A 26,970-nucleotide genomic window follows, 5' to 3' on the forward strand; every position below is an offset into this window, starting at 1 on the left:
TACTAAAAAGTTTAGAGTGTTACCAATGCAAATTCAATCTTAGCCCAACTCTTTGAGGCTTTAAAAAAAGGTACACAGCATCATGTACACATTTATATAGAAAAATTAAAAATTTATCATAGGAGTTTAAGAGATGGCTCAGCAGTTAAGAACACCTGCTCTTTCAGAAGATCCAAGTTTGTTATCTAGTACCCATCTGGTGGCCCACAATCACCTGTAACTCAAGTTTCAGGGGATCTAGTACCCTCTTCTAGACTCCACAGGCACCAGGTATAAACATGGGGCAAAGACATGCATACGGGCAAAACACAACACATAAAATAACTTTTAAAAACATTACATAATCACTAACTTTTTTTTTCTTTTAAAAAATCTCTACCCCACAAACTACTGAGCATGTCAATAAATGGTAGTATTTGGGTCTTTCCACCTCAACTCACAAGCTAGCACCATGGGAACCAAGTAAATGCTTGTTCTAGGACACAACTGCAAGTGGAACTCATTCTAAACTCAGTGTTTCAGCCAGAATGTCAATGAGTCTGATGACATCACAACTTTGAAAAGACGACTTATGGAAGTCACAGAAATAGAGACAAAGAAGAATACCTGAGCTGCTGGTTTGGAAGAGAAAACATTAGCTAACACAGAGTTAGCAAAATACAAACAAAAGCAGACTTTGCATCCTTAGTCAGAAATTTTGGTCCAATCTATACCAGGAGAAATTTAAGAGGTATTAAGTCCTACATTTCTGAAGATGCATACTGGATGAATGGGAGGGAGGGAAGCATTTTAACCCAAACAGTTAACAGCATCATAATCATCCCTTTGCTAATAACCTGACAATCAATGCTGAACAACCCATGGCCTCAGCAGAGTTTGAAGAGGTTACAAATGGAACTAATGCAGCAAGAAGGACCCTAGCTGGAACTGACAGCCCAGAGTTCACCACCATGATAAACTGACTTCAGAGATAAGGACAGAAGACAGATTTTAAAAGAAACAAAATCAGGTTCATCTGAATAAAACAAAGGTGTGATATCTAAGACATAGGTGGTTACAATGGGATATTCATGATTAAATCATCTTTTCCATGACTCAGGTTCTTCTAAAACTGGCAGGTCATGTACAAATGCCTAAAGCAATCTGGCTTGAACACAGAGCTCTCTGATTAAACATTACCAATCTAATTTACAAATATAAGTATAAATATAGTACATCAAAACCACAACTTCCAACCACTTCATTTGTGCCATCCAACTGTGTACCAACCCATAATTTTATACACCCATTTCTTTTTTTGTCAAATAAACTGATTATTATGTCCTTGTCACCCGTATGTCAATTGAAGACTCTTTAAGTCCACTTACCCAGTGATGTTCTGTATGGAAACACTTTTAGAGAGGGAGACACACTGCTGGGACCGCCTGTTAGTAAACATTGGTACAGCAGTGGCCTCTTCAGGCAAGAGGACTGCAGACCTAGGGCGCTCCTTGGGCTGTGAAGCTGCAAGGGAAGAGAGGACATGAATTGAAGCATCACCTTTCCAGATCCCTAGTGCTGACTTATTCCACAGATGCCACAAAGACACAAAATGTTTTCAATACATTAGCTCCTCAAAAAAGAAAGATTTAAAGATGGGGGTCTTCACATCCTTGGCTGTCCTTGAACTCAGAGATCCACCCAAGTGTTGGGATTAAAAGCATGTGCCACAACACCAGCTGAAGCTCTGGAAGCACAAATAAGGTCCTCTGGAAGAGAAGCAAACGCTTCTAACCAGAGACAACTCTCTAGCCCCTGCTCATTAATGGAAAACATGTATTTTGGTCAATTTCTTGGAATTGTGGATGGAGAAAACTGAACAGCTGTTTAATGTCATACAGGTTATTAGGGAGTATTTTTCTTTAACATGAGCAAAGAGGAACTGGAGCTCTAATCTAAAATGATCACACGGCACATGGACACTAAATTATATCTCCTTGGTAAGTGAACTCCTATCATAGATGTAAATTTTTGTGTTTGTCTAATCCCCAGGAGGGTCAAGAGCTAAGAGAAAAAGAATATGGGGACTGGTATAATTTTGCAATACTATAGGATACCTTTAATAAATAACAGCACAATAATTAATAGCTAATTAAAATTCTATTTAGACAATAGAAACACGGTATGCTACAATATGACCAGGTCCTTGCTGCAGGAAGTACAAAGGGAGTCTAAGGTGTGGGCCTCTCGGAGATTATGCTTCAGGGTTTCCAGGGCACAGCATATCCTAAGTGTTTCAGAAGGGTGATCAGCGAGCAAATGAAATGTCAGAGAGGAAGAAACAGTGGTTCTCAGACTAGAGTGAGGATACAAACAGGCTAGAAGGAAAACAGAATATTCTGATGGAAAGAACCATATGATCAAAGGGCAAAATAATCATAAAGAATTAGTGGAGAAAGAGAAAGAAGCAAGTAGAGGGAGGACACACACAGACACACACGGGGGGTGGGGGTGAGGAGCGCATCAGTGAGGAAAAGAACCAGAATGCTTATGCAGAGCCCTAAATAATTTGTACTTAAAAGCCTGCAGAAGACACAAATACCATGCAATTTGAATCCACAACTATACTCTTGTGTATGCAAGTGTGCTTGCCCATCCATGACAGTTCATGTTGGAATGTGTTCCTCAATAGCTTCTAAAACCTATTTTTTTTTTTTTTTTGAGAGAGAGGGTCTGTCACTGAACCTCATTTTGACTAAACTGGATCAGCGTTTTGACTAACCTGGATGGTCAGCAATTTCCAGGTATCTGCCTGTCTCTGTTTCCAGGACCCAAGGTTACAAACATATGCCACCATATCCAAACCCAAACTTGGGTCCTCATGCTTGTTCAACAAGCACTTTACACACTGAGCCATCTTCCCAGATCCAGAATTTGTACATTTTTTTAAAAAAATATTTATTTCTTATGTATACAGTGTTCTGTCTGCATGCATGTCTACTCACCAGAAGAGAGCACCAAATTTCATTATAGATGGTTGTAAGCCACCATGCAGTTGCTAGGAACTGAACTCAGGACCCCTGGAAGAGCAGCCAGTGCTCAATCTCTGAGTCATCTCTCTAGCCCCAGAATTTGTACTCTTAATCACCATAATTCTGGCATTCCATCTTATCCTAGTTAGAATGGCTATCCTCAAGGGAATAAAATCAACAAATGACGATGAGGATGCAAATGGAAAAAAAAACTATATTATACTGCTGGGAGGAATAACTTAGGACAGCCATCATGGAAATCAGTGTGAAGTCCCCACAGACTAAAAATGCAATTTCTATCCATCCAGTCATACCACTTATGGGTGTATATCCAAAAGACCCAGAGCAAGGCTACTATAGGGATGCCTAAACATCACTGTTTACTGTAGCACTATTCACAATAGTCAAATCATGGAATCAGCCCCAAAATGACTATCAGTGGGTGAATAGAAAAAGAAAATGTGATATAATGGAGTTTTATGTGGCCAAAACTCAAGAATGAAATTATAATATTTGAAGGAAAATGTTTAGTGAGACAATTCTACAAAAATTAGACTTACATATTTTCACATATGAAATTAAAAAAATGGCAGGGACTTTGAAGGCAAAATGAGGTCCTACTACAGACGGCTAAGGTGAAAACAAGGAGGATGGAGATAAGAAAAGCTATGGGAGGTGTTCTTAAGGTACATTTTATATACGGAAATCTCATAACAAAACCCAGCACTCCATAGATTACTATCAATATAAACAAGAAAGTTCTCTGTGAGGGTCAGAGGCAATCTACATAAAAGACTGTGCTTCTGAAAGATATTTTAAAAGTATTTCATCTGATGGGAAAGAAAACAGGCTTCTGAAATAGTTGGTAACATCACAGAAAAAGGTTTCAAGATTAAGACTGCCTAAGGAAGCTGGATGACAGACTGAAGTGGGTGTCAGTCTAGTAGCTGTCTCCATACAAGGATAGATGAGAACCAGACTTAATATGTCCACAGGGAATTCATTCTTTGTGGTGTACAGATCGGCACAGTCATTTTGAAGAGCTCAGGAACTGCAGGAGAGAAATAAGGCACAAGCTGTGCTTCCAGCCTTCAGTGGGCATCAAGATCACTCAGAGGAACTACTAAAACCTAGACCATAGGGCCCTACCGCAGTGTCTGACTCTCAGGGCTAGATGGGGGTCTCAGAGTCTGACATGTACTGATTCAGCTACATGTTGAAAGCATTGCTCTGGTAACAGCACAGGTTCCCATGGAGCCAATTCAGAGAGGATAATTAGCACTGCATTGCTTACGGTAGCAGCTGAAAGTAATTAAAACACAACATTTGCTCATGAAATAAACCATGCAGCAGTCTGAAACAATAGCAATAGTAGCTCTGAAAACGACAGAGTGAACTAGTGTATGAAACAACCTTTTCAAAGATACAGATGACTAAGAGATAGGAGATCAGAAAGATATGCACTAAGTATATTAAATGGGTATGAAAGAGCATGGGGAGTGAAAACATTGCCAATCTGAAGTGAAATCTTTCACAAGACGGTAAAGATCAGTTCTGGTTTCTTTTTAGATTTTAGAATTTATTCTGTGTGTGTGTGTGTACACACACATGCCACAGAGTCCATATGGAAGCCAGAGGACAACCTGTTGAAGCTGGTTCTCCTACTATGTGAGTTTTAGAGACTAAATTCAGCTGTCAGGTTTGGCTGAAAATCCCTTTACCTTCTCAGATCTCTTATCTAACTCAAAGTAGTTTTTAAAATTAAAATAATTACATTTATTATTATTTGCATGCAGAAGAGGTCAGAAGACAACTTGTGGAAGTTTGTTCTCTCCTGAAATGTGGGTCCTGGGACTGAACTCGGGTAGTCAGGCTTGACAGCAGACACCTTTACTTGCTTGAGTCACCTTGCCAGTCCTCAAGATTTTTTTTTTTTTACGTGTGAGGGTAGAGTATGATTTACACAGTTTTATATAATATTTGAGAACCTTGGGAATAACAACGAAAGAGTCATTTACATAATTTCACATGCTGTATATAAGTTTAACCAGTAAGAGCTCCTTTGTGTCCCACTGATGTGAGGCACTAAAATCAGTCACTTTCTCTGGTGCTGAAGAGGAGACTGAGTTGCACGGGAGTAACCTGCTCCAGTTCCCCTTTCAGCTAAGGCACATACTATGACAGACACCTTCAAGAAGGGTTTGAGGGTATAATGATAAGCTGCTGGTCAATGAATGCGACAGAACAAAGTGGTAAACAATATAGGTAGAGGATCTTGCTAGTTAGCTTAGGCTAGCCTCAACAAGCAAGCGTCACAAAAACATCGAATCTAGAAGAAGAAGTCCGAGTGTACTTCTGAGAGGCGTGCTGAGCTACTTACATTTGTTTCTCATGATGACTGTGGGCAGTGACGATGTGTCATGTGCCTGGAGGCTCCCTTTGGGCTGCTAACGAGAAAAGAAGGTACAAACATGAGACCACACTGACAACTCATCCTCCACAATTCTCCAGCAGTCGCGAGTAAAAGGAGACGGTGCTGGACCATGGCCACCCCCACCTGTCATCCTTTGGGCTCACCAAGCACTACAGATGCTTAGGTGTGTGCCACCCCATCTCAGGATGCTTTTTGTCATCTATGTAGGTATGACATTCTTCCACTTGCAGATGCTCTAAGTACTCTCTCTTTGCTAAGGTCACCAAAGCCTTTCCTGACTATAGAAACTGCCTGTCCATACCCACACTGCACTGTCAGTTACTCAGAGAACCAGCTGTATCTGTTCGTTCTGTTTATTTGGTGACTAGCATTTGTAAAATGTTACATTCTTAGAGAGAATACTAATTTTAGTTTTGTGAGGGCATGCATAAAAAATAGTTTGGGAAATTACAAACTGAAGCATTTACTCTGAAACAAATCACTAGGAGGAAACAGACCACTTTCATTTTAAAATGAAGACTATAGATATTACAACCATACACAAAAGAGACGCTATTCTCTGTGTCATCACTGCTCTCCAGAGCCCAGCACACTCACAGTAACAGTCTTATCTGAGACCATGAATGCAGATGACTGGGTGGTCAGACAGATGATAATGGCAGAAGCAGGAGCAGACAAGAAGTACAAGTGGGCATCTGGGAGGCTCTTCCCTTCAACAGTATCCACTGGGCACCCACGATTGTTCTCTGACATACAATCCTTCACATTTTAAGACTCTATCATATATCTGATGCTATTCGAGGTTTTCAGTGTACTGTATTCACAAATCAAAGATTCCTGCCTTCCTGATTATGTTCTAGTGGGAGTAAGGTACAGACTTAAAAAACAAAAAGACAGGAAAATAGGGTCCCAGAAGACCCGTAACACGATGAAAAAATGGGAAGAATGTGATGAGGGGAGCTGGGATTGCTGGGTGACAGGGCAGCACCAGTGAGCTGAGGGCTGCAGAAACTTCCAATTTTGGGGGAGAAAATAGAAATCCAAATTGGTATAAATTTAATTTCTAAGTCTTTGCACCTAAAATTTTAAAGTGCAACATGAGTCTCTGGGCTGGGAAAATTCAGATACAGATACAGCTATCTTTATTAGTCCAGCACCACCCAGAGTGAGGGCTGAGCACGATCAACATCATTTGGGAACTCCTCAGAAAAGCAGACTCTTCAGTCCATTCCCAACTGAAAATCCTTTGGGAGAGCGGTTACAGCAGCAAATTTCTTTGAGTAAGATCTTGAGATGATTCTGATGCACACTTAAGACTGAGCCACTGCACTAGGTAATGCGGGTACTGATGAACATCTGTGTAGACACATCTGGAAATCCTCTATGGGAAAACATTCTATGTCTAGTTGAGACTGACAGTCCACAGGCTACCTGAAGGACATGCTTTCAAGTTCATATGGCACCAATATTGGTACTTCCTGTTCTTGTCTCATGTCATCTCTGCCGTCCATATGTGCTTTTGGAGAGCCCTCCCCATGCCCATCACATATCAAAAGCCTCTGATTTCCATCTGTTGCCCTCATGCTCCTAGATGGGGAAGCCAGACATTTCAGTTGCGGAGTATATTTGCAGAGCTAGTCAAGACAATCACTTAAACAGAAACAGAGAAATGTTTAATATATGAAAGTTCTACAAAACATTTCATTTTCTTTTTTTTAATATTTATTTATTTATTATATATACAATATTCTTTCTACGTGTATGTCTACAGGCCAGAAGAGGGCACCAGACCTCATTACAGATGGTTGTGAGCCACCATGTGGTGCTGGGAATTGAACTCAGGACCTTTGGAAGAGCAGTCAGTGCTCTTAACCACTGAGCCATCTCTCCAGCCCAACATTTCATTTTCTTTAAAAACTTTTTTTGAGACAGGGTTTCATTTTGGTACAATGGCTAATATCAAACCAAGGAAACCATCCTGCCTCAGCCTCCCAAATGCTGGGATTACAAGTGTGAGTCTCTAGCTCAGCAATTCTTTTATTCAAAGTCTCAAATTCTTGAATGTGTTAATCAAGAAGGGGGCTGATCATTTTAAAGAGCAATTATCTTTAATTTGGTATCAAAATTGGCACCAAATGATTAAAACAAGCAAACAAACAAATCTACTACAATCTAAATTCTAACATGTGGGTATTTTCTATTTTAAAGCACTGGATTTTGAGCATTCTAATAGCTAGAGATATCTTACCTTCATTTTGACCTTTGCACAGGATGCTAGATTTTCTCTGCAGCCTTTGTGGACAAAAGCACTACAACCTGTAAAGGAAGCATAAGGCAAGGTCACAACAAGAAAGCCAGCAGGCCCTGAACTCCGACACTCCACCACTGCTGCATGGAGCTACAGACTTTCACTCACACAGAACAAACATACTCATTAACTGACAGTACATTTTACAGCTATTTCCTAGGAAGCAGGTGTACTTCTGATTAACCAAAAGAAGTCAGGAATTTCTCAGGCAGGAAGTCCGAGAGGCTATGTAGTGGCATTTCATTTGTATTTTAATAAATAAAACTTGCCCGAGGATCAAAAAGTAAAATAGCCACACTGGCCAGTCTTACAAACCAGGCAGCAATGACACACACTATTAACCCCAGTAGCCACACTACCTCGCCAGAGAAACCAGGTGGTAGTGGTGCACGCCCTTTATCCCAGAACTAGAGAGGATTATAAGACGGGAGGAGACAGCTTTCAGTCTGAGATTCCTGGAGGCAGGATTGTCATTTAGGACTGAGGTCAAGGAAAGAGTCAGTGGCTGACTATTTTGCTTTTCTGACCTTGAGGTTGAAACCCAATTTCTCTGAGTTTTTATTAATTGTGCTTCAGGGTTATGATAACTCAGAGTTTAAATGTCTGCCATCAAGATATTATGTCTATAGAGCCCAGAAAGACTGGAGCTGAAACTGACCTACCCGTCTCCTCTTTAAGGAGGAGGTACCAGTAGGGGCCATGCAAACATCCGAAGGAGTGAAGCATCCCACAGTCCTACCACGCTATGACACCTATGAACCATAATGGCCATGATGGCACGGTAATCTTATCATGTGCAGCAGTGGCACACATACAGGAGTGGCAGTAACCAAAAGTTCACCAAATGGACTTAAGGCCCACTTAACAAGAGGAAACCTAGCCAACCACACATAGCTACTGAAATCATGGATTCTGGGGAAGAATCTACAGACACCACTTTACTGAAACCAGCACACTCTTAACTATGTTCTAAATATTTGTCCTTACACCCATAGATAAGCACAGTTCTTAACCCTCATCAGGGAAACTCTTCTTTGCAAGAGACAAAGACCATTATGGAAAACTATAGCCAAGCAAAATGCAGAGCTGTGGATTCAATCTAGTCCTACAAAACAACTACGAACCTACAGAACAACTCCTACACCTTAGGCTCAGGAACACTGCCAAAGATGGGGTGGAAAGGCTCTAAGAGCCAGAAGATCAGGAAATTTGCTGTGAGACTGAATGCCCCAGGGAAGAGCACACTGATTGGTTATCCAATACCAAATGGCCAACCATAAAGACATATATACAAGTAACATTATACAGACCAAGCAGGGTTTATTTGTATATTTAGGAACGCATACATACACACATAGAGATTTAAGAATAATTACTGAAAAAAAGAGGCCATGAATTTGAAAATGAAATAGGAAGTTGAAAAGGGAGGGAGAAATGACATAATTATAATGCAAAAATAAAATAATGAAAAGATGTTATATTTAAATAATAAGAAAATATATAAAACTGCTAAAAGGAGCTGTGAAAGTTTCAGAAGAACCTGAAAGTTTACCCTTCTTGAGATCTTGAATACTCAAGCCTTTTGTACCCCATTCCCTGAGTCAGAGGCCATGTAAGAAAGGTAACTACAACTTTCCCAAAGAACCCCTGGGAACCCTGACTCAAGAGAATGTGGGAGATTTCCTGAGACGAAACAGATTCAAATTTACCAATGACACATTTTATCTTAAAGTATTTTTTTTACTTTCCATTCCCGTGGCCTACAGGGGCCACTGATGTAAAAATCCTGCATTCTGTGCCTCAGAAAGGTCATGGGCTCTTCCTGCTACGATTAAGTCATAAAAACAGACTGTGCCCAGAGGCCAGAGGCAAAGCACAAACAAGCAGAAGATCTGTCTTTGGGGACATCTGAAGAGGCGTGTGTCTCCTGGGAAAGGCTCACTCAGAAAATCAGTGACAGACAGCATTTCACTAGGTATGGCTGCTTCAGGGAGTACCACAGGCAGGTCTTGTCCTAGCCAACAAGGTCAAGATGCTCTTGGACTTGGAAGCTTGGACTTATGGGCGTTAGGGTAGGAGGAACTTGCTGCTCTGAAGGAGACTGCCAGAAACCCAGACCCCAAAGGCCTTTTCCCCATTCCTTCGGCAGCGCCTGCTTGGTTGGCCCAGCAGTCACACTGGGCTGGGATTTTGTCAAGCTTTTTACCTCACTGAGGATCTTTAACTCTCAAGTGCAGTATCCGGATCACGACATATATTTGAATGGCTGCGTGGAAACCCACAGGCCATTCCACTTTATGTCAACCAAGTACCCCGACACAACCTTCATTACTGCATTTGAAATTTACCATGTCAACTTAATATCATGCAAAAGAGAACAGGACACATAGCAGGTAAATTACATTTGAATTCAGGTCCTAATTCTGATTACCACCATAAACCCCAAGTACATACTTCTCCACAAGCCTTGGTTTCCTTGTTTACAAAACAAAAAGAACCACATTCCCCATTTTAAGTACTGTGAAGACATGGCAAGGAAGAAGCATCATCTAAAACTGATACATTTACTTTGGAAAGTCATTTTCCAACATCTAGTGAAGTCCAGTGTGTGCCAACTTTAAGAACTGGCACCAAGTCTGGTGCCACACACATGGACACAAGGATGCCCTCATGGCCCTGTCTGTCACAGAGACAAAGTGAGAGTGACCCCACATCCTAAGCAGAACAGCCTGAAGTCTGTAAGAGAGCTCCACAGATGAGCTAAGGGCCAGGTTCTGCACCTATGTCGTCAGGATTCCTCTAAAGCAGAACATTGGGGAGAGGAATGGACACTGCAAAGTGAGATGCACGGCAACAGTAACCCAACTGTTAAAGGTAAATTTCGTTCCTATGAGATGCAATTATAAACCATTGATTACAAAGTGCTTTTCTGTAGGAAGAATGAAGACTGGCACAGGGAAACGAGGTCAATTTTAACTGGGAAGGGTTGTTTCTTAGAAAATGAAGGATGAAGTACTGTGTCAAATGCTGTCTTCCTTCCTTCCTTCCTTCTTTCCCTTTCTGTGGTGATACATGTCACATCTAGGGTCTCATACTGTCTAGGCAAGCACTCTACCATTGAGCTATATATTCTCTATTTTGAGCTGGGGTTCAAAAGGTTCCTATTACATTGTCCATTTATAATATCTGTATTAATAGTCTTTAAATTAAAAACATCGGTGCATTAAACTTTATCACCCTCAAAAGCTCCTTAGATTCCCTTATTCTTTAAAAACAGCAATTTACCACGTTTGTGATGCATTATTCTGAAATATGAATTTCAGCATCACAGTTATAAGATGAATCTTTTCTCTTGTTTTACTCTAAGTCTGTAATATCTGGGGCATCAACAAGAAATACAAGAGGCAAAAGGTTTGCTTGGGAACTTGTCACCACTTCTGATCTGCAAATGGGACAAACTGAAAAAGCCCAGACAGAAACCGCTTCCAAGCATCCCTGCCTCATTCCTCTCCTCCCAGTCTCAGCACCCCGCAAAGGGCTAGGCATTAGTTTTTAAGGGGGGCACTGTAACTTTTGAGCAGACTTCAGTAGTTCTTAAGTTCTTGGGCCACTGTCTGAGAACAGTTCCACTCTGTGAGTCACAGAAGAATAAAGAACATCTTGGATTTGCTTCCAGTAGAACTTTTAAAGAAATTCATGTTTTTAGTTAACTGCCTCTAAACCCACAATCTAGCTGAAATTTTACTATGCCCAGTATTACAGCCACAAGTCTCAGTGACAAACAGTTCACATGGCTGCCTGTTTACCACAGTGAAGCACCTACTCGAAAACACTAAACTCATCACCAAGTGGTCCTGGACTCAATCCATAGGATGCTTTTAGAGCTAGGCGTGAGTGATTTAGAAACTGCTAGTCTCAGTGACATCAGCCAAAGTCATGAGATTTAAAGCCGTATCATCTGTTTTAAAACAGACAATTGCCCAAAACACAAGACTTGAAGACAAGTCTAATAGATTTTTTTAAGCACACTGCCACAAACCATACTAAGTTGTTAGGAAGGTCAAAGAAAACTTACCTGGGCGGGGAGCTGGTACCCACCTTGGCTGCAGACTGTTCTTTGCCTAAGTACTTCTTATTCTCAATGGCTGTGCTTAAATCTATGCTAATCCTTTTTTTTTTTAATAAACTTGTTAAATGTTCATAAAAAAAGAAAAAAACTGATTTGGCTTTCTTTATATTTAATACATTCCCCAAGCTCAGTAAGTATGATTTCATCTTTTCAAAATTCTTTAAAAAAAAAAGTCACAAAGTACAGTAGTTTGTAGGCTTAGAGCTGACCCTTTATCACATTTCTTTGAAATAAGTCAACAGCTCAGCCTGCATCTATTCGCCTATCTATCTTCTCCCCTCCTGCCCTCTATAAGGAGACATCCAACAAAAGAAAATGGAGTACATTTACATGCCTGGCAGTGATCATTTATTTGTTGCTTTCTTCTCCCCTTTGGCAAACTATCCATCAGACAGCTTTGGTGAAATGTTATACACTGCATTTTTTTTTTTTCAGCAGAAAAATTGTCATTTGCAGCTAGACTTTTGAAGAAAAGAACATTCAAGTACTTTAGTGCACTGTTCTGTCTACTAGCGGCAAAAATCTATGGAAAAAGAATAATTTGATCTTTTTTAAGGACACATGGAAGAATGGCCTGTAAGAACAAATAGAAACATTTTCCTCCTATGGGAAAATGGAAAACTCTAACTCTAACAAAAAGGAAAGAAACACCACCAGAAACAAAGCCAAACCAACCAACCACACAACCAACCCACGGGATGAGCAGTCACTCAGAAACACATGCTCCAAAACTCTTGCTGCAACGTCTTGTTTAAAGTCACTGGGGACTTTCAGGCGCTGTCTCGTCTGGACCGATAGTGCTTGTATGTGAAAAGCATGTGTGAGGTTCTTAGTAGCCAGTGTTAATAACCACAGCGCTGATATTCAGACCAGAGGAAAGCCACAGAAAAGAGCTAAGCCATTCTGACTAACTGCTCCTAACAGCAGCTTTCATACGAACACTGGTAAACAAAAACGAAACAAAATAAAGCATTCTTGTTGATCAAGAATGGGCTTTATTGTGTAAGATTCTTACCTTTTCTTCTAAATAATAAGTATCTTTATAAGTATCTTTTCTTTGGGCAATTCATTTGTGTTTACTATCTTACAAAAGCAAAGAACTGATTCTAAATTACAGAAACCATCCAGTTCCTGAGATGCTGCTTCTAAGGAAGCCCAAAAGAAAAGAAAAACAAAACAAAACAACAACCATCATTCAACATGAACTCACATTTCCTACTTAGGTTCCAGTCGTACCATTGTTTACTGTTTTAGTCAACAGAAAGAACCCACCACAAATGTACTCAGAAGACGCTCACACAACAGAATATGAACCAACAATAATCTCAGTGTCATTTCACAACTGTTAAAAGCAAACAAAATAAAACCACTAGCAAGATTCAAAACTTTGAACATACCAAATTTTTTATTCTGAAGGACTCACTGAGCTTTCCACAAAATAAATGATTTGTGGCAGCCAGAAAGAACAGTTTATTATTCAAAGATAGTTTTGCATGCTTTAGAATGAAGAACTACAAGGACATTTATTCCCCCCATTAACCCTAAACCAGAACAGTTTGGATGACGAAAAAATAACCCTCCTAAGGTTTCTGCTAAACTCATGAACTTTGAGATATTCCTGACCTGAGGTTTAGGTTTTCTCTTAAACCCAGGAGTAGACTGCCTGCAGCGTGCAGGAGCTCCGCTGCTCAGTGTTTTTGTGGCCACGATCATGAACACTTCCGTATTATCCTGCACCAGATTTCACTGAGTCTGGTCCAGGTGGGTCAGGCTGTAATCCCACGGCCTCAGTGATGTTGACTTCACTGAAAAGTCCATCCTACTGATCTCCTGGTATTTGGGATACATGAATGTGACAGATGACAGGAGGAGGTCACTGCAGACCATCTACCACATCTCCAGCAAGTCCTACAGTTGATCTTTCTAAATCACAAACCAAAGCCTGATAGAACAGCTGTTGAGGATAAGAAGCTTCACTCAGTGGTGGACGACTAACTGCAGAGAAGCTACATTTCCTGAGAATACTGCGAAGATCCTGAACATGAGTAGGGTGAAGGGAAAAGACAAAAGATTCCTGGATTACTCATATTTCCTGCTTCCTGCCAAGATAACAGATGGGGCTTCATACAAACGTGCATTGAAGGCTCTGCCCTTCAGGAAGCCAGGTGAATCAGCTAATTTCCTTCACTCTTTTGGAAAGATGACTATACACTATCCCATAGCTTTAAACCTCTAGTGCTCCTGCTCTTTTCCCCAAAGAAGGAAGCTGCACGTGGTTATACACAAACCTTATTGCTCCCATTAAATGATTAAGTTCTTCCACCATTACTTCTAGAGCAGGGAGGTAGCTGTAGCTAAATCACTGAACTATGTTTCTGATGTGGAATGACTGCAAACTGGAAATGTATTTCTGAACCTTGGATACTTATTGGGGTAACAATCCTTGAGCTTCTCTGTTATGCTCTTCTGATGTGAGATGGATCAATGATGTGGATAGGTTTAAGCAATGACAAGAAGACTCCTGGGATCTGGCAAGGACACTGAATCTGTCCAGAAAGCATATGTGCATATTATCCCAGTATCTGCCACTGCAGTCTGAACTATTTGCTTCAACTGATCATCTCTGTTTTTACTAGTCAAACATGGAAAAATGATAAAATGAAAAACAAAACCCTCAGAAGAGAAAGAAAATGTTTGGTAGGCCACTCTGTTGGTGTGTGTGTGTGTGTGTTTTATATAATAGTTTATACAGAATAGTTTAAACAATAGTACTTTCTAATACAAATAACCTTAACCAAAAATCTGTCACAGAATTTTGAGATCCATTTTAATATGTCTACGGAAATTTCCAAATTGAGCTATTTTTTGTGTGTGAGATATAGAGTGAGAAGAAGGGAGGAACGGGAGAGGATTGAGGTGGAGTGGGGGGCGCAGGAGTGAGACAGGGTCTCTGCTGTTTGCCACTAGCAACAAGTTTCTAGGGATTATTCTGTATTCATCTATTTCTCGCAGAAGCACTGGAATTACTGATGCACAATGCCACACCTGGACTGGGGTCTCAGGATTCAACTCAAGTCTTCACATCTATGTGACGACTGTTTTCCCCAACATAGCCAATTCCTTGCTTTATTTTTAAATACTTAAAAATTACAGCTAGATTTATTTAGCTTGTGTACATTATGACATGTGTATAAAGGGCAGGAGACAACCTCTTCCTATCATGTGGGTCTTTGAGGACTGAACTCAGAGGTCATCAGGTATCTTGATCTGGTGAGTTCTTGGTTTGTTTTCTGTTACAAGATCCTTCTGTGTAGCCCAGGCTGGCCTCAGAATTCATGGCACTCCAGGTGTTGGGACATACCACCACACTTTCATTACTTTTAGGATTAAAAACTATGGCTGGGAATACAGCTCAGTGGTAGGGTGCTTCCCTAGCAAATATGAGGCTCCAGGTTCAGTTCCCAGTACCCAAATACTAGTACCACCACCACTAAAGACAAAAAAAAAAAATCATACAATATGAAAAACTTTTGGAAACCATCAAGATGTCCTAGAATACAGAGAAGAAGCCACTTTTATGTTTTGCTAACAAATATAAATCTGAATATACTGAAGATACAAACATGTCAGAATATCTGAAAATTCCCCACAACTATCCTCTAAATGAAATTCTATGTCTGATCAGTTGTTTCATCTTGTTTTTCCATTATCATTGCTATCCATTTTGGACAGTTAGTAAGTCCTTTCTTGCTTACGTATCTGCTAATTGCTCCTGATACTGGTTTGCTTCTATCTGTAGCATCTGTGTTGTTGCTCTTTTTAAGTGTATTGCTTGACTTCACAGGACATCCAACCCTCTCTCTGTGGTAGTCTCTGAAGATGCTGTCTGGGCCAGAGCAGTTCTATATTTTGCTTCAGCTGGGAATCATAATGTTTTCACTATTCCTAAATGGAATCTCACAAAACAGCTTCTAAAACTGCTTAGCTTGCATATGTATCCCAGCATATAAGGATGGTAGAAGCCTGGACCCCAGATTTATCATAGGATTCCAATCAGGATTCTGGGGAGAGGGGAGGTCACAGAATCCAATTTTTCTATACCCTTAACCTTTAAGACTGTCAGTCATAATTGGGTGTCTCATTTTCCATTTACTATGTACCTTTTCCTATTTTTTAATGTTTACTTTTGTCTCTTCCTTGAGACAGGGGTTTTCTGTGTAACCCCTGGCTGTCCTGGAACTTGCTATGTACACCAGGCTGGCTACAAACTCACAGAGATCCGCCTATCTCGGCCTCTTTTCTTCAAGTGTATTAGACTGAGAAAGGACACACTGAATGTCTCCATAAGGGCATTTTCACAATGTTACTAAGTAGGGGAGGTCATAAATGTGAATGGCACCATCCCATAGGCTGGGGGCTCAGGTAAAATGAAAAGGGAAAAAGCTAGCCAGTGTAGGCACTGTTTTCCTGTTTCCTTGGCACCAAGATGTGACCAGCTCTACTCTGACATACTCTTACTGATGGAGAAGATGGACTGAAACCATCATTCAAAATTAATAATTATTTGTCAGGAGAGGGAAAGTCTAAGTAATAAAAAAATACTTGGTGTGAGAACTTTTAAGAATTAGTAGGTGAGCATTTCAAAAGGTCTGGAGATGCCATCTACAGTCCCCAGATACTTGAGTATAATTTTGTGAGTGATTCTGAGTGCAGACACCCAGAATGTCGACAGTAAAGAGATAGGAAGAATGATGGTGAGGTTTCCAATGGGAATGAGGACAGACTGTACACTGGACCATTGCCATTCATTTTAAGCTGTGGCCGAGAACTTGTCTGTATTTTGAGTCAGCCCTGAGACTTAGAAGGCTAAGTCTGAAAATGCTGGGCTAACAAATTTTTAGTGAAGGAAATGTTGCTGCGGCCCAGCATTCAGGCTGTGGCATGGGCTTTATTGGCTCTTACAGACATTTTTTAGTGAGAATTGTAAACAAACAAACAAAAAAACACAGAAGAAAGTTCAGAAGTATGTGCAAAGTTGGGGCCAAGGACAGAAGAGCTGTTGAAGACACCTACACCACTAAAAACAAGCCAAGGACATCAAAGGAATAGGAAAGATAACCTGAGGACATCTCACGAACTGGCAGAACCCCACCCATTCCAAGCTCTAGGGTGTAGAGGTTTCAATTCATTTGAAAACAGTGTTTTGAGAAGAGAAGTAAGTCTAGGGCTACCTGTTAGGGAACTGCTTGTATGGTTGATGTTCACTCCAAGAAAGGATTGGACCAAAGCAATCAAGACCACACTCAACAAGGCCAACATTAAATCCCATATGGCAAGCATCTGGGACAGGAGGTGGCATTGACACAAACTGGACTAGATTAGGGCAGGGAGAAAACTCAGTCTGATGGGAAGGAATGGGGAGGTGGTTACAGGGGGAGCTGGGAATGTGTGAATACGTTCAAAATATACTGATGAACTTTTCAAAGAACTGGGGCCTTTTAATATTTTTTTGATATTAGTGATTCCCAAATAAATAAAAGAACTTTCATAAGGAAGAGGAGGGAATATGCAAAATAATACTTTTTTTTCAGCACTGCTTTTCTCTCAGTGAAGGGGACTGAACCCAGGTTGTACATGCTAGGCAAGTGCTCCATCAGTGACCTGCATTCCCAGTCACGGCAGCTTCCATTTACCCTGATTTCTGCTATAGCTTGAATGTGAACTGTGTGAACTGTCCCCCCCCCCAAACAGAAATAGGTTTTGGGCACTTGGTCTTTACCTGGTTGCGTTGTTTTAGGAGCTTAGAACCTTTGGGGTATGGTGTCTAGGTGGCATACTAGGCAGATACAAGTCTCTGCTTCCTGATCTACTGAGAAGCCTTCTCCACAGACTCCTGTTACCACCAACTTTGTCTTTGTCATGCTTTCCCTGCATGAGGGACTGAAACTACAGCCAAACTAAACACTCTCTTTATGATGCTTCTGTTAGGCATTTCTCATATGAGAAAAATAATATGAGCTCTTAATGAGAAGCAGAATCAATCTATAGATTGCTGCACTGGTGCCTCGCTTGGTATTTATGCTAGGCAGCTTCTCTTTACATAGATATTGAGGGTTTCTTGAGGGAGGAGAAGTGTTTCCCACCCACAACAATACTGCTCTTTATCTGTTCACCTTCACCATGTGACGAACACCTTGTGTTTACAATGAAAAGACAGCTGCACACATTCTTTGGAGAAGGTGTGGATCAAGAACAATACCAACCACACTAGTAATCAATCAGACAGTACAATGACAATCTGCAGCTCTGATCTCACAATGTGCTCTTTGTTAAGTATAGTGCAATCTGAATGTAGTTTTAATATTAAATGCCCCAGGTTAATATGCTAAAAATGTTTAACAATAGATAATGTGGTTTAAAAATGTGCTTACTGACTTCTGGTGTAGGAAAATTAATTAATGGCAGTACTGAGCAGACTGTTTCCAGTAGACAAAAACCAACACTGAAGAAAAGAGTCCTTATTAGAGAGTGGGCTCCAACAGGCATCACGGTGGACACACTGGACAGTTAGTCTCTTGCTTCATAAAGCTTACCCGAGACTCAGTACTATGTGATGCAGTTCTCAATGTTTTGTTAAATCACACATGGAGGACAGCAATAATATGTGTGATCTCTACCTAAAGGAATGCATACTGATTTAGGTAAGTGCTGTTCTCTTTAAAGAGTTAAATAAATAGGACTACAGATTACTTCGGGGGATATAACATATCCTTCACTTAATTTTACAAGAACATATGTGATTAAACCTTTTTAAAAATTTATTTATGGAAGTCATAATGGCTGTGACACAGGTAAGAGAGGTTATAGGTTCTTAGCTAGCTGTACCGTCACCCCTCTTTTGTATTAAAGAAACAAGTAAGCCAAAATTATTTCAGAACTTTGAATCTGCCCATATATATACACTTCTAATTTCAGTAAGCTAACCATTTTTAGTAACAGATTACTTGGAATGCACAATAAACAACTGAGATCAAGACATCATCATGTCAGTTGTGAGAATCGCTCCTTTGAGTATGACTCAGACACTGTCTTGTCTGCATGTGTGCAGTCTAACACGAGACAAACCAGCACAGCCTCCTGTTGTGCTGGGCCTACAGTGGCTGATTCCCAGCTTGCTCCCCGCTGAACAAAGCAGCTTCCTTATGTTACCTTGGTACACTTTACAAATATAATTGCTTTCTATGTGTGCACTAATACAATTCTGAGAAATACTGGTGTAGAGCAGATTTGCAAATTATAGTATGTGTGCCGGATTTGGCCCATTGCTTGATTTTGGAGAGCCCATGAGCCATGCATGGCTTTTATACTTTATATGGTTGAAAAAGAATTGAAAAGATGAAAATGACATGGCATGCAAAAATTTAAATGTCAGTGTCTGTAAAGGAAATTTTACTGGAACAAAGCCATTCTTATTGATATATCTAAGGGTATCTTTGTGTTGCAACTGTAGAATTCCGCGGCTGTGACACAGACATTTGTTATCTAAGTCCTGTACAGAGAAAGCCAACTGACTCTTGCTGAGAATGCCTTATCAAAAGCAGAGTCATACTCAGTTAATAGACTTGTCTTTCAGCAGACCAGTAACAGAAACACGGAGCACATGTGCACATGCAGACATTCTCATCTGGCAGCCACCGTGATTTAAGGATGGCAAGTGGCTGGGTCATGTTCTAAAGGACCAGATTTAAAAATAAGTGCACAAGGGTTGGGACGGGGGTATCTCAGGAGCAGACTGCTTTCCTATATCAGGCCCTGAGTTTAAATCTCTAAACTGCATGCCTCCCTCCCTCTCTTTGTGTGCATGTGTGTGCTGGGTGTGGGAGCGGTGTATAAAAATAGATATATATGATCTGACAAAGGATCTGGGAAATTTTAAGGTTCAAGACTATGTACTGCTTTGATTTGCCAGGTTTCTGGCAATAGGAGGTGGTTTCTAAGCAGAGAATATGAAACTAGAGCTATCTGAAAACAAAATACAGATTGTAAGTTACATAATTAAAATTAGAAAAAAAAAACACACAGAGTTACTTCTCCACATAAATGAGGAACAGATCAGGGGTGGGATGCATAGGAAACTAGAAACAAATCAGCTTTCTTGAAAGCAAGAGAGCCTCGTCTGATGAAATGAAGAAGCATGTCTCTTACTTGCACAAGTGTAGGCTTCTTTGTTGGTGAAAGGCTTCATGCACTGGCTGCAGCTGATGGGACCCACAACAGGAATGGAACTGAAAGTGTGTCCGTTAAGAGTCTTCTTATCTTTTTCCTTCTCTTTAGATTCTTTCTCTTTCTCCTTAATTTTATCTTTCTCCCTTTCCTTTTCCTGCCAAAGAAAAGAATCAACAGTTAACTGAGCACTGGAAGGCCTTCCCCTTACCTGGACACAGAGATGGCACATAGTCAATAGAGGTTGGTGCCTATTGTGGGCAGAAATGAGGAACAACGTTCTGGGCAACATTGTATTGATTTTCAATCCTACAAGCTCCCACTAGAAAAATTTAGGAGTTCCAAGTTATCAGGGGCTATTTATACTAACAGACACTGGGCAGAGCCCAGAGCAGAAAGATTTTCTCAGTAAGGTATGGTGGCATAGACCACACAGGAAACACTGAATTTAGATCAGTTTAGAAAGGGAGCAGAAGGATGATAGCAATTCTAGGATCAGCATGAGGGAGAGAAACCATGTCAAGAAGTCTAAGAAGTTCTGTGAGGCTCCTCTTTTACACACCACGCGAATGTCCCTGAAAAATGGGTCTCCATGACATTTTCTTCCTTACTCTAATCAGAACTATTTAATAACCTTACATATATTGTTTTTACTAATTAGAACTGAGTACCAGATACCAATACCATTACCAGATACCAATCATGGTTCAGAGGGCAGAAAACTGCACACAGGTTAAGCATGAATTCGATTTTAAGTTCTACTAGTGGTGAGATTGTAGGCAAATTATTTCTCGAGTCTGAAGTCATCTTATTTGCAAAATGGGATAGGTACCCACTTTATAGTTCTGTTTTTGTTAAAGCCTAGCACATATCTAAGTGTAACACTGAATGCATTACAGCAATTATTCATACCTTACTGAAAATGAGCGTCATCGGCTTATTACTTTTCTGACTCAACACAAAAGCACAATCTTTTGTAGTAAAGAAAAGGGGATTTTGATTTTAGGCAGGAGAAGACAACAACCCAGGAGCAGCGGTAAGGACACTGGTGGAAAGCATGGAAAATACGAGGTATAGGAAAGACAAGAACAAGTGCTGTCAGTAACCTTCCCCAACCTCCTCCTCTGTCTTCTCAAGCTGATCACTCCAGCACTCAGTTCCTCTCAGGGCAGGGGTTCCCCAAGGCTTAGCTGCTTGCCCCAAAGCCTAGTGAGACAGGAAAAGCAGGCCTTGTCTCTGGATGGAAGAGTAAGGCTCCCCGAGACCTGCTGTCTTTGATTTCCACTGTCAGCACTGTGGTTGCCCCTCGGTGATAGGCAAGTGACATTGACCTTGTGTTACTACAGGGCTAGGCACTATACGAGGTGCTCAACTGACTACTACTACTAATGATGATGATGATGATATGAATGGAGTAATTCCCTTACAAACCAACTAGACCGTGAAGACCTCCAATCATAGAGGTGAGCTTTACCTACTGTTTTATACTATGACTACAATCAAAAAAACAAAAACAAAAACAAACACAAACAAACAACAAAAAACCCAAAACACCCTGAGAAATGAGCTTCTCAAAGTGACTGACCATGCTTACCACTAAACATGCCAAGTCAATGCACCTGTACAGATGATCTAAATAGATTCATTTGGCAGATGGGCATCATGCTTTCCATTTTACAAAAGAGGGTAATGAATGACATTTAAAATGATGAACAGTTACTTTGTGCCAGGCATTGAAATAAGAAATTTGTATGTATTTTCTTGGGACAGGGCAATGAATTACAGTTCTAATAATCTCCATTTTTTATCTGAGGAGACTAAGGCTTAGAGGTGTCTAATAACACATTTCAGAGCACAGAGCAACAACTGTCTAGCTAGAGTTGATGCAGTTCTGGATGACTAAGGCTTAGCTCTCATCCACCACAATTACTGTAAAGGGTTGGTGAGGTGGTACCTTGAGTTGCAAAGGGTCATAAAGCAATGATAAGTACCAAACAGGAACTCAAATCTTCTCATTTTCTAAAGTTCAGAACCCACCCGATGTATGAAATGGGTTATCCGTAAACTCCATGACTAATGTGAAATTCTCCCTTAACAGAACACACATAACAAAACCCCAAAAGTCAAACTGCTGCATTTTAAAACTATAAACAACAGAAAGGATGGGGGGAAACCACTTTACAAAACAGGAAACTCTTCTGAACAAAAATTAGCAACTGCTAAAGTGCGTAGAACGCGAATTACCAACCTTGAGCATATCCAAATAACCCCTTTAACTATTTTTTTTTGCTGCAGATTCTCTATGCATGAATTCTTAACTTTAAAACCATCGAACTCTTTTCTTTTTGCCTGAAGTTTAGAAGCATACTCCAATAGTTAAAAAAAATCAAACAACACAACTTTCTATGGCAGCTATGTTATTATCTGAAGTGCAATGTTCTTCAGATCTGAAAAACCCATTTTCTCATGCTTTACAGCAATCCAGACTAGTTCCTCCATGGACAAAAACAAAACAACAAACTACATTGCCATCTCCTGCTGTAATAATTCAGTGCTTTGAAGAATTCGGGCTCTTACCTGCCCATGTTTTAGTCCTGTGAATCGCACTGTTATGAGAGGAATTTCGGGAAGCCGACCCCATTTTACCGACATGTTTGACCCCCATGCCAGGAAATGTTCTTTCACAGAAGGAGGGGCTCATGCCGGCAGGGCAAACAGCTCAGTAGCTCAGAGCTGCCATTAGCAAAACCATAAGAGGAAGCCAGAAATTGGTTGAGAAAGCACAGAAGGGGAGGGTTGAGGCTCCTTGCTTCCTTGAGACAGTCTTAACTATTTGAATGCTGCTGGTAAAGTTAACTACCCTAAAGAACATAGGAAATGAAAGAAAAATGAAGTAACCCTCAAATACATGTGTGGACAGCACTTACACTGTAGCAAGGAGAAACCTGGCAAGGTTAGAGGCCATACTTATCTAGCAAACTTCTAATAAAAAAAGCAAAATTTTACATGAAAATATTTTAGCAAAGTTGTCCATGGTAAAATGGGTGACTGATTATTTTTCTTAAGTTTAATGTATCTATATTTAATCATTGCCAACATGCTTTAATTGCACTGTGGAAAAAGAATCTAATGACTTTTAAAAATAAAAGCGATTTATCACAATGAAACTAGGCTGCTATAAAAAAAAAATCAGCTGTCATTTTCCTAAACCGCTCCTTTTAGTAGGGTACTCTGGACAACCATGAAAAGCGAATGTGGTTAAGTACCTTGAAAAGGATGACGGGTACAGTTCTCTCATATATAAGGCACAGAAACTAGGAACTGAGGTTCGACATCTCACTATAAAGTTAACCAGTATATCAGCTGGGGACGAAGTTAATCCTTTTCACTCAGGAAAAAATGTGAGTCATCCTAGGAATTGGTTTAAAACACTTCCAACACCTTCTAGTTGTCCTTGTTAAAAAAAAAACAACCTGAGAGCTTAATAGAAAGAGACAATCAGTGGCTTGGATACCACTCTCCTTATGAAGGTGAATACTATGTATGCAAGGACTTGTACAATAAACACAATTCAGCACTACTGCTCAAAGTCAGTATGACAAAAGGAGAAACTGTCTATCTTCCTCTTATGCTTCCTGTTTAGGTCTTCCAGCTTTCTAAAAAGCACCCCGTGTATATATTTGGCAAGTTCTGCAAATTACTAATGACTGTCAAAGGTACATATGCAGGACTGGTAACTAAATCCATTATATAATAAAAACTATATACATAAAAACCTGGCATTATCGGGCAACACATTATCTAGAAATGTGAATCATTCATTGTCTAATAGCTAACTTTGGCCACTCTGAGTGTCTAAAGACTGTTGGCAGACTGTCCCTTGGGTCCCAGGAAAGGAGGGGGTGCCTAGGTCCAACAGAGCTCAACTCACACACAGCTACTCAAGGCAGCCTCCCAAATCAGCAGGCCAGTAATGTGTACACTGAACAGCCAGTCCGGGGCCTGCATAGACCTGGCCTTCTGCCGCTTACTTGCAAGCAGTATGGGCTCCCAATACATTCATGGGAGGAATAAATAACAAAACAAAACAAAACAAAAAAGAAGAAGACTGTTGGCAATCACAGCTTGACATGTGGGATAACAAACCCAAGTGTATAACCGTATTCTCAGATACATATACCAAGGTCACACACAGAAATTTTCCTAACTATACTCATATACAACTTGTATGTATTATTTTAATATGATATTAAGTGCTTAAGTTTTTTTCTTTAAAAGTAGGTATATTTATATTAGTGGACAAATACACAAGAAAGATTAACACATTATTTTAACACATATTAAAAAATTAATAATCTCAGCACTTGGTAGATAATTCAGGGGTTACAGTACTGGTCTCAGATGTGCAAGGCCCTGTATTCAATTGTCAGCATGGAGAAGAAAAAGAAAACTAACCCCAAACAGGTTAAAAAGAAGTGAAAGCTCATCAATTATAAAAAAAAAAGTGTTAATATCTTGTATAACTTCTTCTTTTTCTTAACAACACAGGAAGGATCCAATAGGAAAACAGTAAACTGAACTCACTATCTGCATCAGAGTGGACATGTGACTGCTTCTCTTTCATTATTTCTGCCCATATCGACAAGTGACAGTGTTCTTCAGCAGCTGGTGTAACAGTCTTATTTAAGTTAGCCTACAAGCTCTCGCTAGAAAGATGACAGGTTAGTATGTCTGGCCACTGTGGCACTTGTAAGTACCCGTAAAGGGCACTAACTCTATTACAGTCTAAGGAGCTATGAATTTGCAGTTTTTGGAGTCTCCATTGCTGGAGACAGTACAGTCCCCAAAGATTAAATCTTGAAGTCAAGTTTGAAAGAGGAACCATGCCAATTGCAAAAGAGTGTTGGTCATTTTGCCTAAGGAGAGGAGCAGAGGCAAGAGGTCAACTGGTTCTTTAACAGTGATGACAGACTACTCTAACACAGATGGCCTTCTTTTCCTGTCCCACCTTATTACCTCCCTCTTACCTAATGCTAGTACTCTGAGGTTAAAAAAAATATTAAAGACAAAGGAAAAAAGAAACCACTTAGAGACAGATTTGACCAAAGAGTAAGCACACAATGACAGGCACCAGGAGTGGGAAGTGGGACCACACACAGCCTCCCTGAGGATTATCTAGCCTTACCAGCTGAGACACATTTTATTCAAGTTTGTAGAGTACAGAAGTTGGGGTGAGCTTCTGTTTTAAAGGTCAAGTTCCAGTTTCTGAGTCTGGACCCACATTATCTTCTCTGCTCTCTGTATTACCCTCAGCAATCTTTTTTTGTTTTGTTTTTGTTTTCCAAGACAGGGTTTCTCTGTAGCTTGGGAGCCTGGCCTGGAACTAGCTCTGAACACCAGGCAGGCATGGAACTCACAGAGATCTGTCTGCCTCTGCCTCCCAAGTGCTGGGATTAAAGGCGTGCATGGCTACCCTCAGCAATCTCAGCATCATATCCACCATGTGGATTCAAAAGCCATGGCAATGGGGAGGTGGAGCAAAGAGAATCTCCACTGATGTGCAGGTCTTACAATGTGTTTGGATAAGATTCCATAGTTTAAAAGCAAAACAAAAACAACAGAAACATTTTGAATTCATCCAAACTAAACTACAACATTTTCAAGGTTAAGACTGAACATTACAGACCACTAAGCAGAGAAACCATTCAACAATATGTGGCTGGTTTATATTGGCTTTCCCAATAGAATTTTCTTTTGTTGATAGTAACTACTGACCAAGCAAGATAAACAAAACATGTAAGTTCTGTTGTTGCCAGCATGTGGAATACTATGATTTATCCAATCCTTCTGACTTCATATACATATGTACATATTTCATACACACATACATAATTTATTTTTATATTATATACATATTTATATTATATGCAATATATATATATGTTTAGTTCTAACACAATGAAGCCAATTGTGTTTGATTCATTCAAACACATAATAGAATGAAGCCAATATTTAAACATGTAATTAGGCTAGAAGTTATTTACTATACTGTATCTTCATTCTCTGTACTTGGTAAGAAAAATGATGAAAAGCAAATTTTGGTATACAACTTTTGTGGAAAAAAAATTCCTAAGAATAATGACCAGACCCTTGCACATGGTAAAAAAAGAGTTTATTTTCAAAACCTGGTGTCATGGCTCAGAGAGTAAATGTACCCCAAAGGTCCTTGTACTTGTTCCCTACACTATAACCCTGTGTACAGATGGTGGGACACACAGGAAGTAAGGGCCTACTGGGAAGAACTTCTATGTGTGCTTCTGCAAGGGATTATAGAGCCCCAGACCCTCATCTCTTTCTGCGTCCTCTTTAGCAGATGGTCTGACCGTGGTACTCACTGTCCCCGGTCAAAGCAGCAGCACAAGCTGAACACAGGCTAACCCTTCTGAAATCACGGTGAGCCTTTCCTCCTAGCTGATTTTACCAGGTAACTTGTTACAGTTATAGAAAGTTAGACCTCTCGTAACATTTACTGACCATATTTCTATCAGCTCGCACAACCAAGTGCCTGAAGGTTTAGAGAAAAATGGGAACATTTTTTAATAGAAAAAAAATATATCTTCACATTTTCCTCCTTCCCCAATTCATCCCAGATCTCTCCCACTTCCCTACCTCCCCAACTGTATGTTCTTTTCTTTCTCTTAAGAAAAAAACCCAAAAATCCCAAACCTCAAGAAATTCTGCAAAAAAACACAAAATGAAAATCAAAACAAACGAAAAAAAAAAAAAGAAAAGAACAGTAAGCCAAAACAAATATCATTGTTTTGTGTTGGCCAACTTCTTCTGGGTGTGGAATAAAGTGTGTATT

General features: G+C 40.1%; 1 protein-coding gene across 2 annotated transcripts in view; it reads right to left on the reverse strand.

Moving 5' to 3' along the window:
* Akap13 (A-kinase anchoring protein 13) overlaps positions 1-26,970 on the reverse strand; it is a 271,423-nt gene that overhangs the window by 29,847 nt on the left and 214,606 nt on the right. For both annotated transcript variants that reach the window (XM_048434838.3, XM_048434846.3), the window contains 4 exons: positions 20,088-20,262; positions 7,694-7,761; positions 5,392-5,458; positions 1,368-1,503 (listed from right to left, as the gene is read on the reverse strand). In XM_048434838.3, coding sequence (XP_048290795.3) covers positions 1,368-1,503; positions 5,392-5,458; positions 7,694-7,761; positions 20,088-20,262 — 446 coding nt within the window. The remainder of the gene's footprint in view (positions 1-1,367; positions 1,504-5,391; positions 5,459-7,693; positions 7,762-20,087; positions 20,263-26,970) is intronic.

This window comes from Myodes glareolus, chromosome 24 (genome assembly GCF_982192425.1).
Source record: "Myodes glareolus chromosome 24, mMyoGla1.1, whole genome shotgun sequence".
NCBI lineage: Eukaryota > Metazoa > Chordata > Mammalia > Rodentia > Cricetidae > Myodes > Myodes glareolus.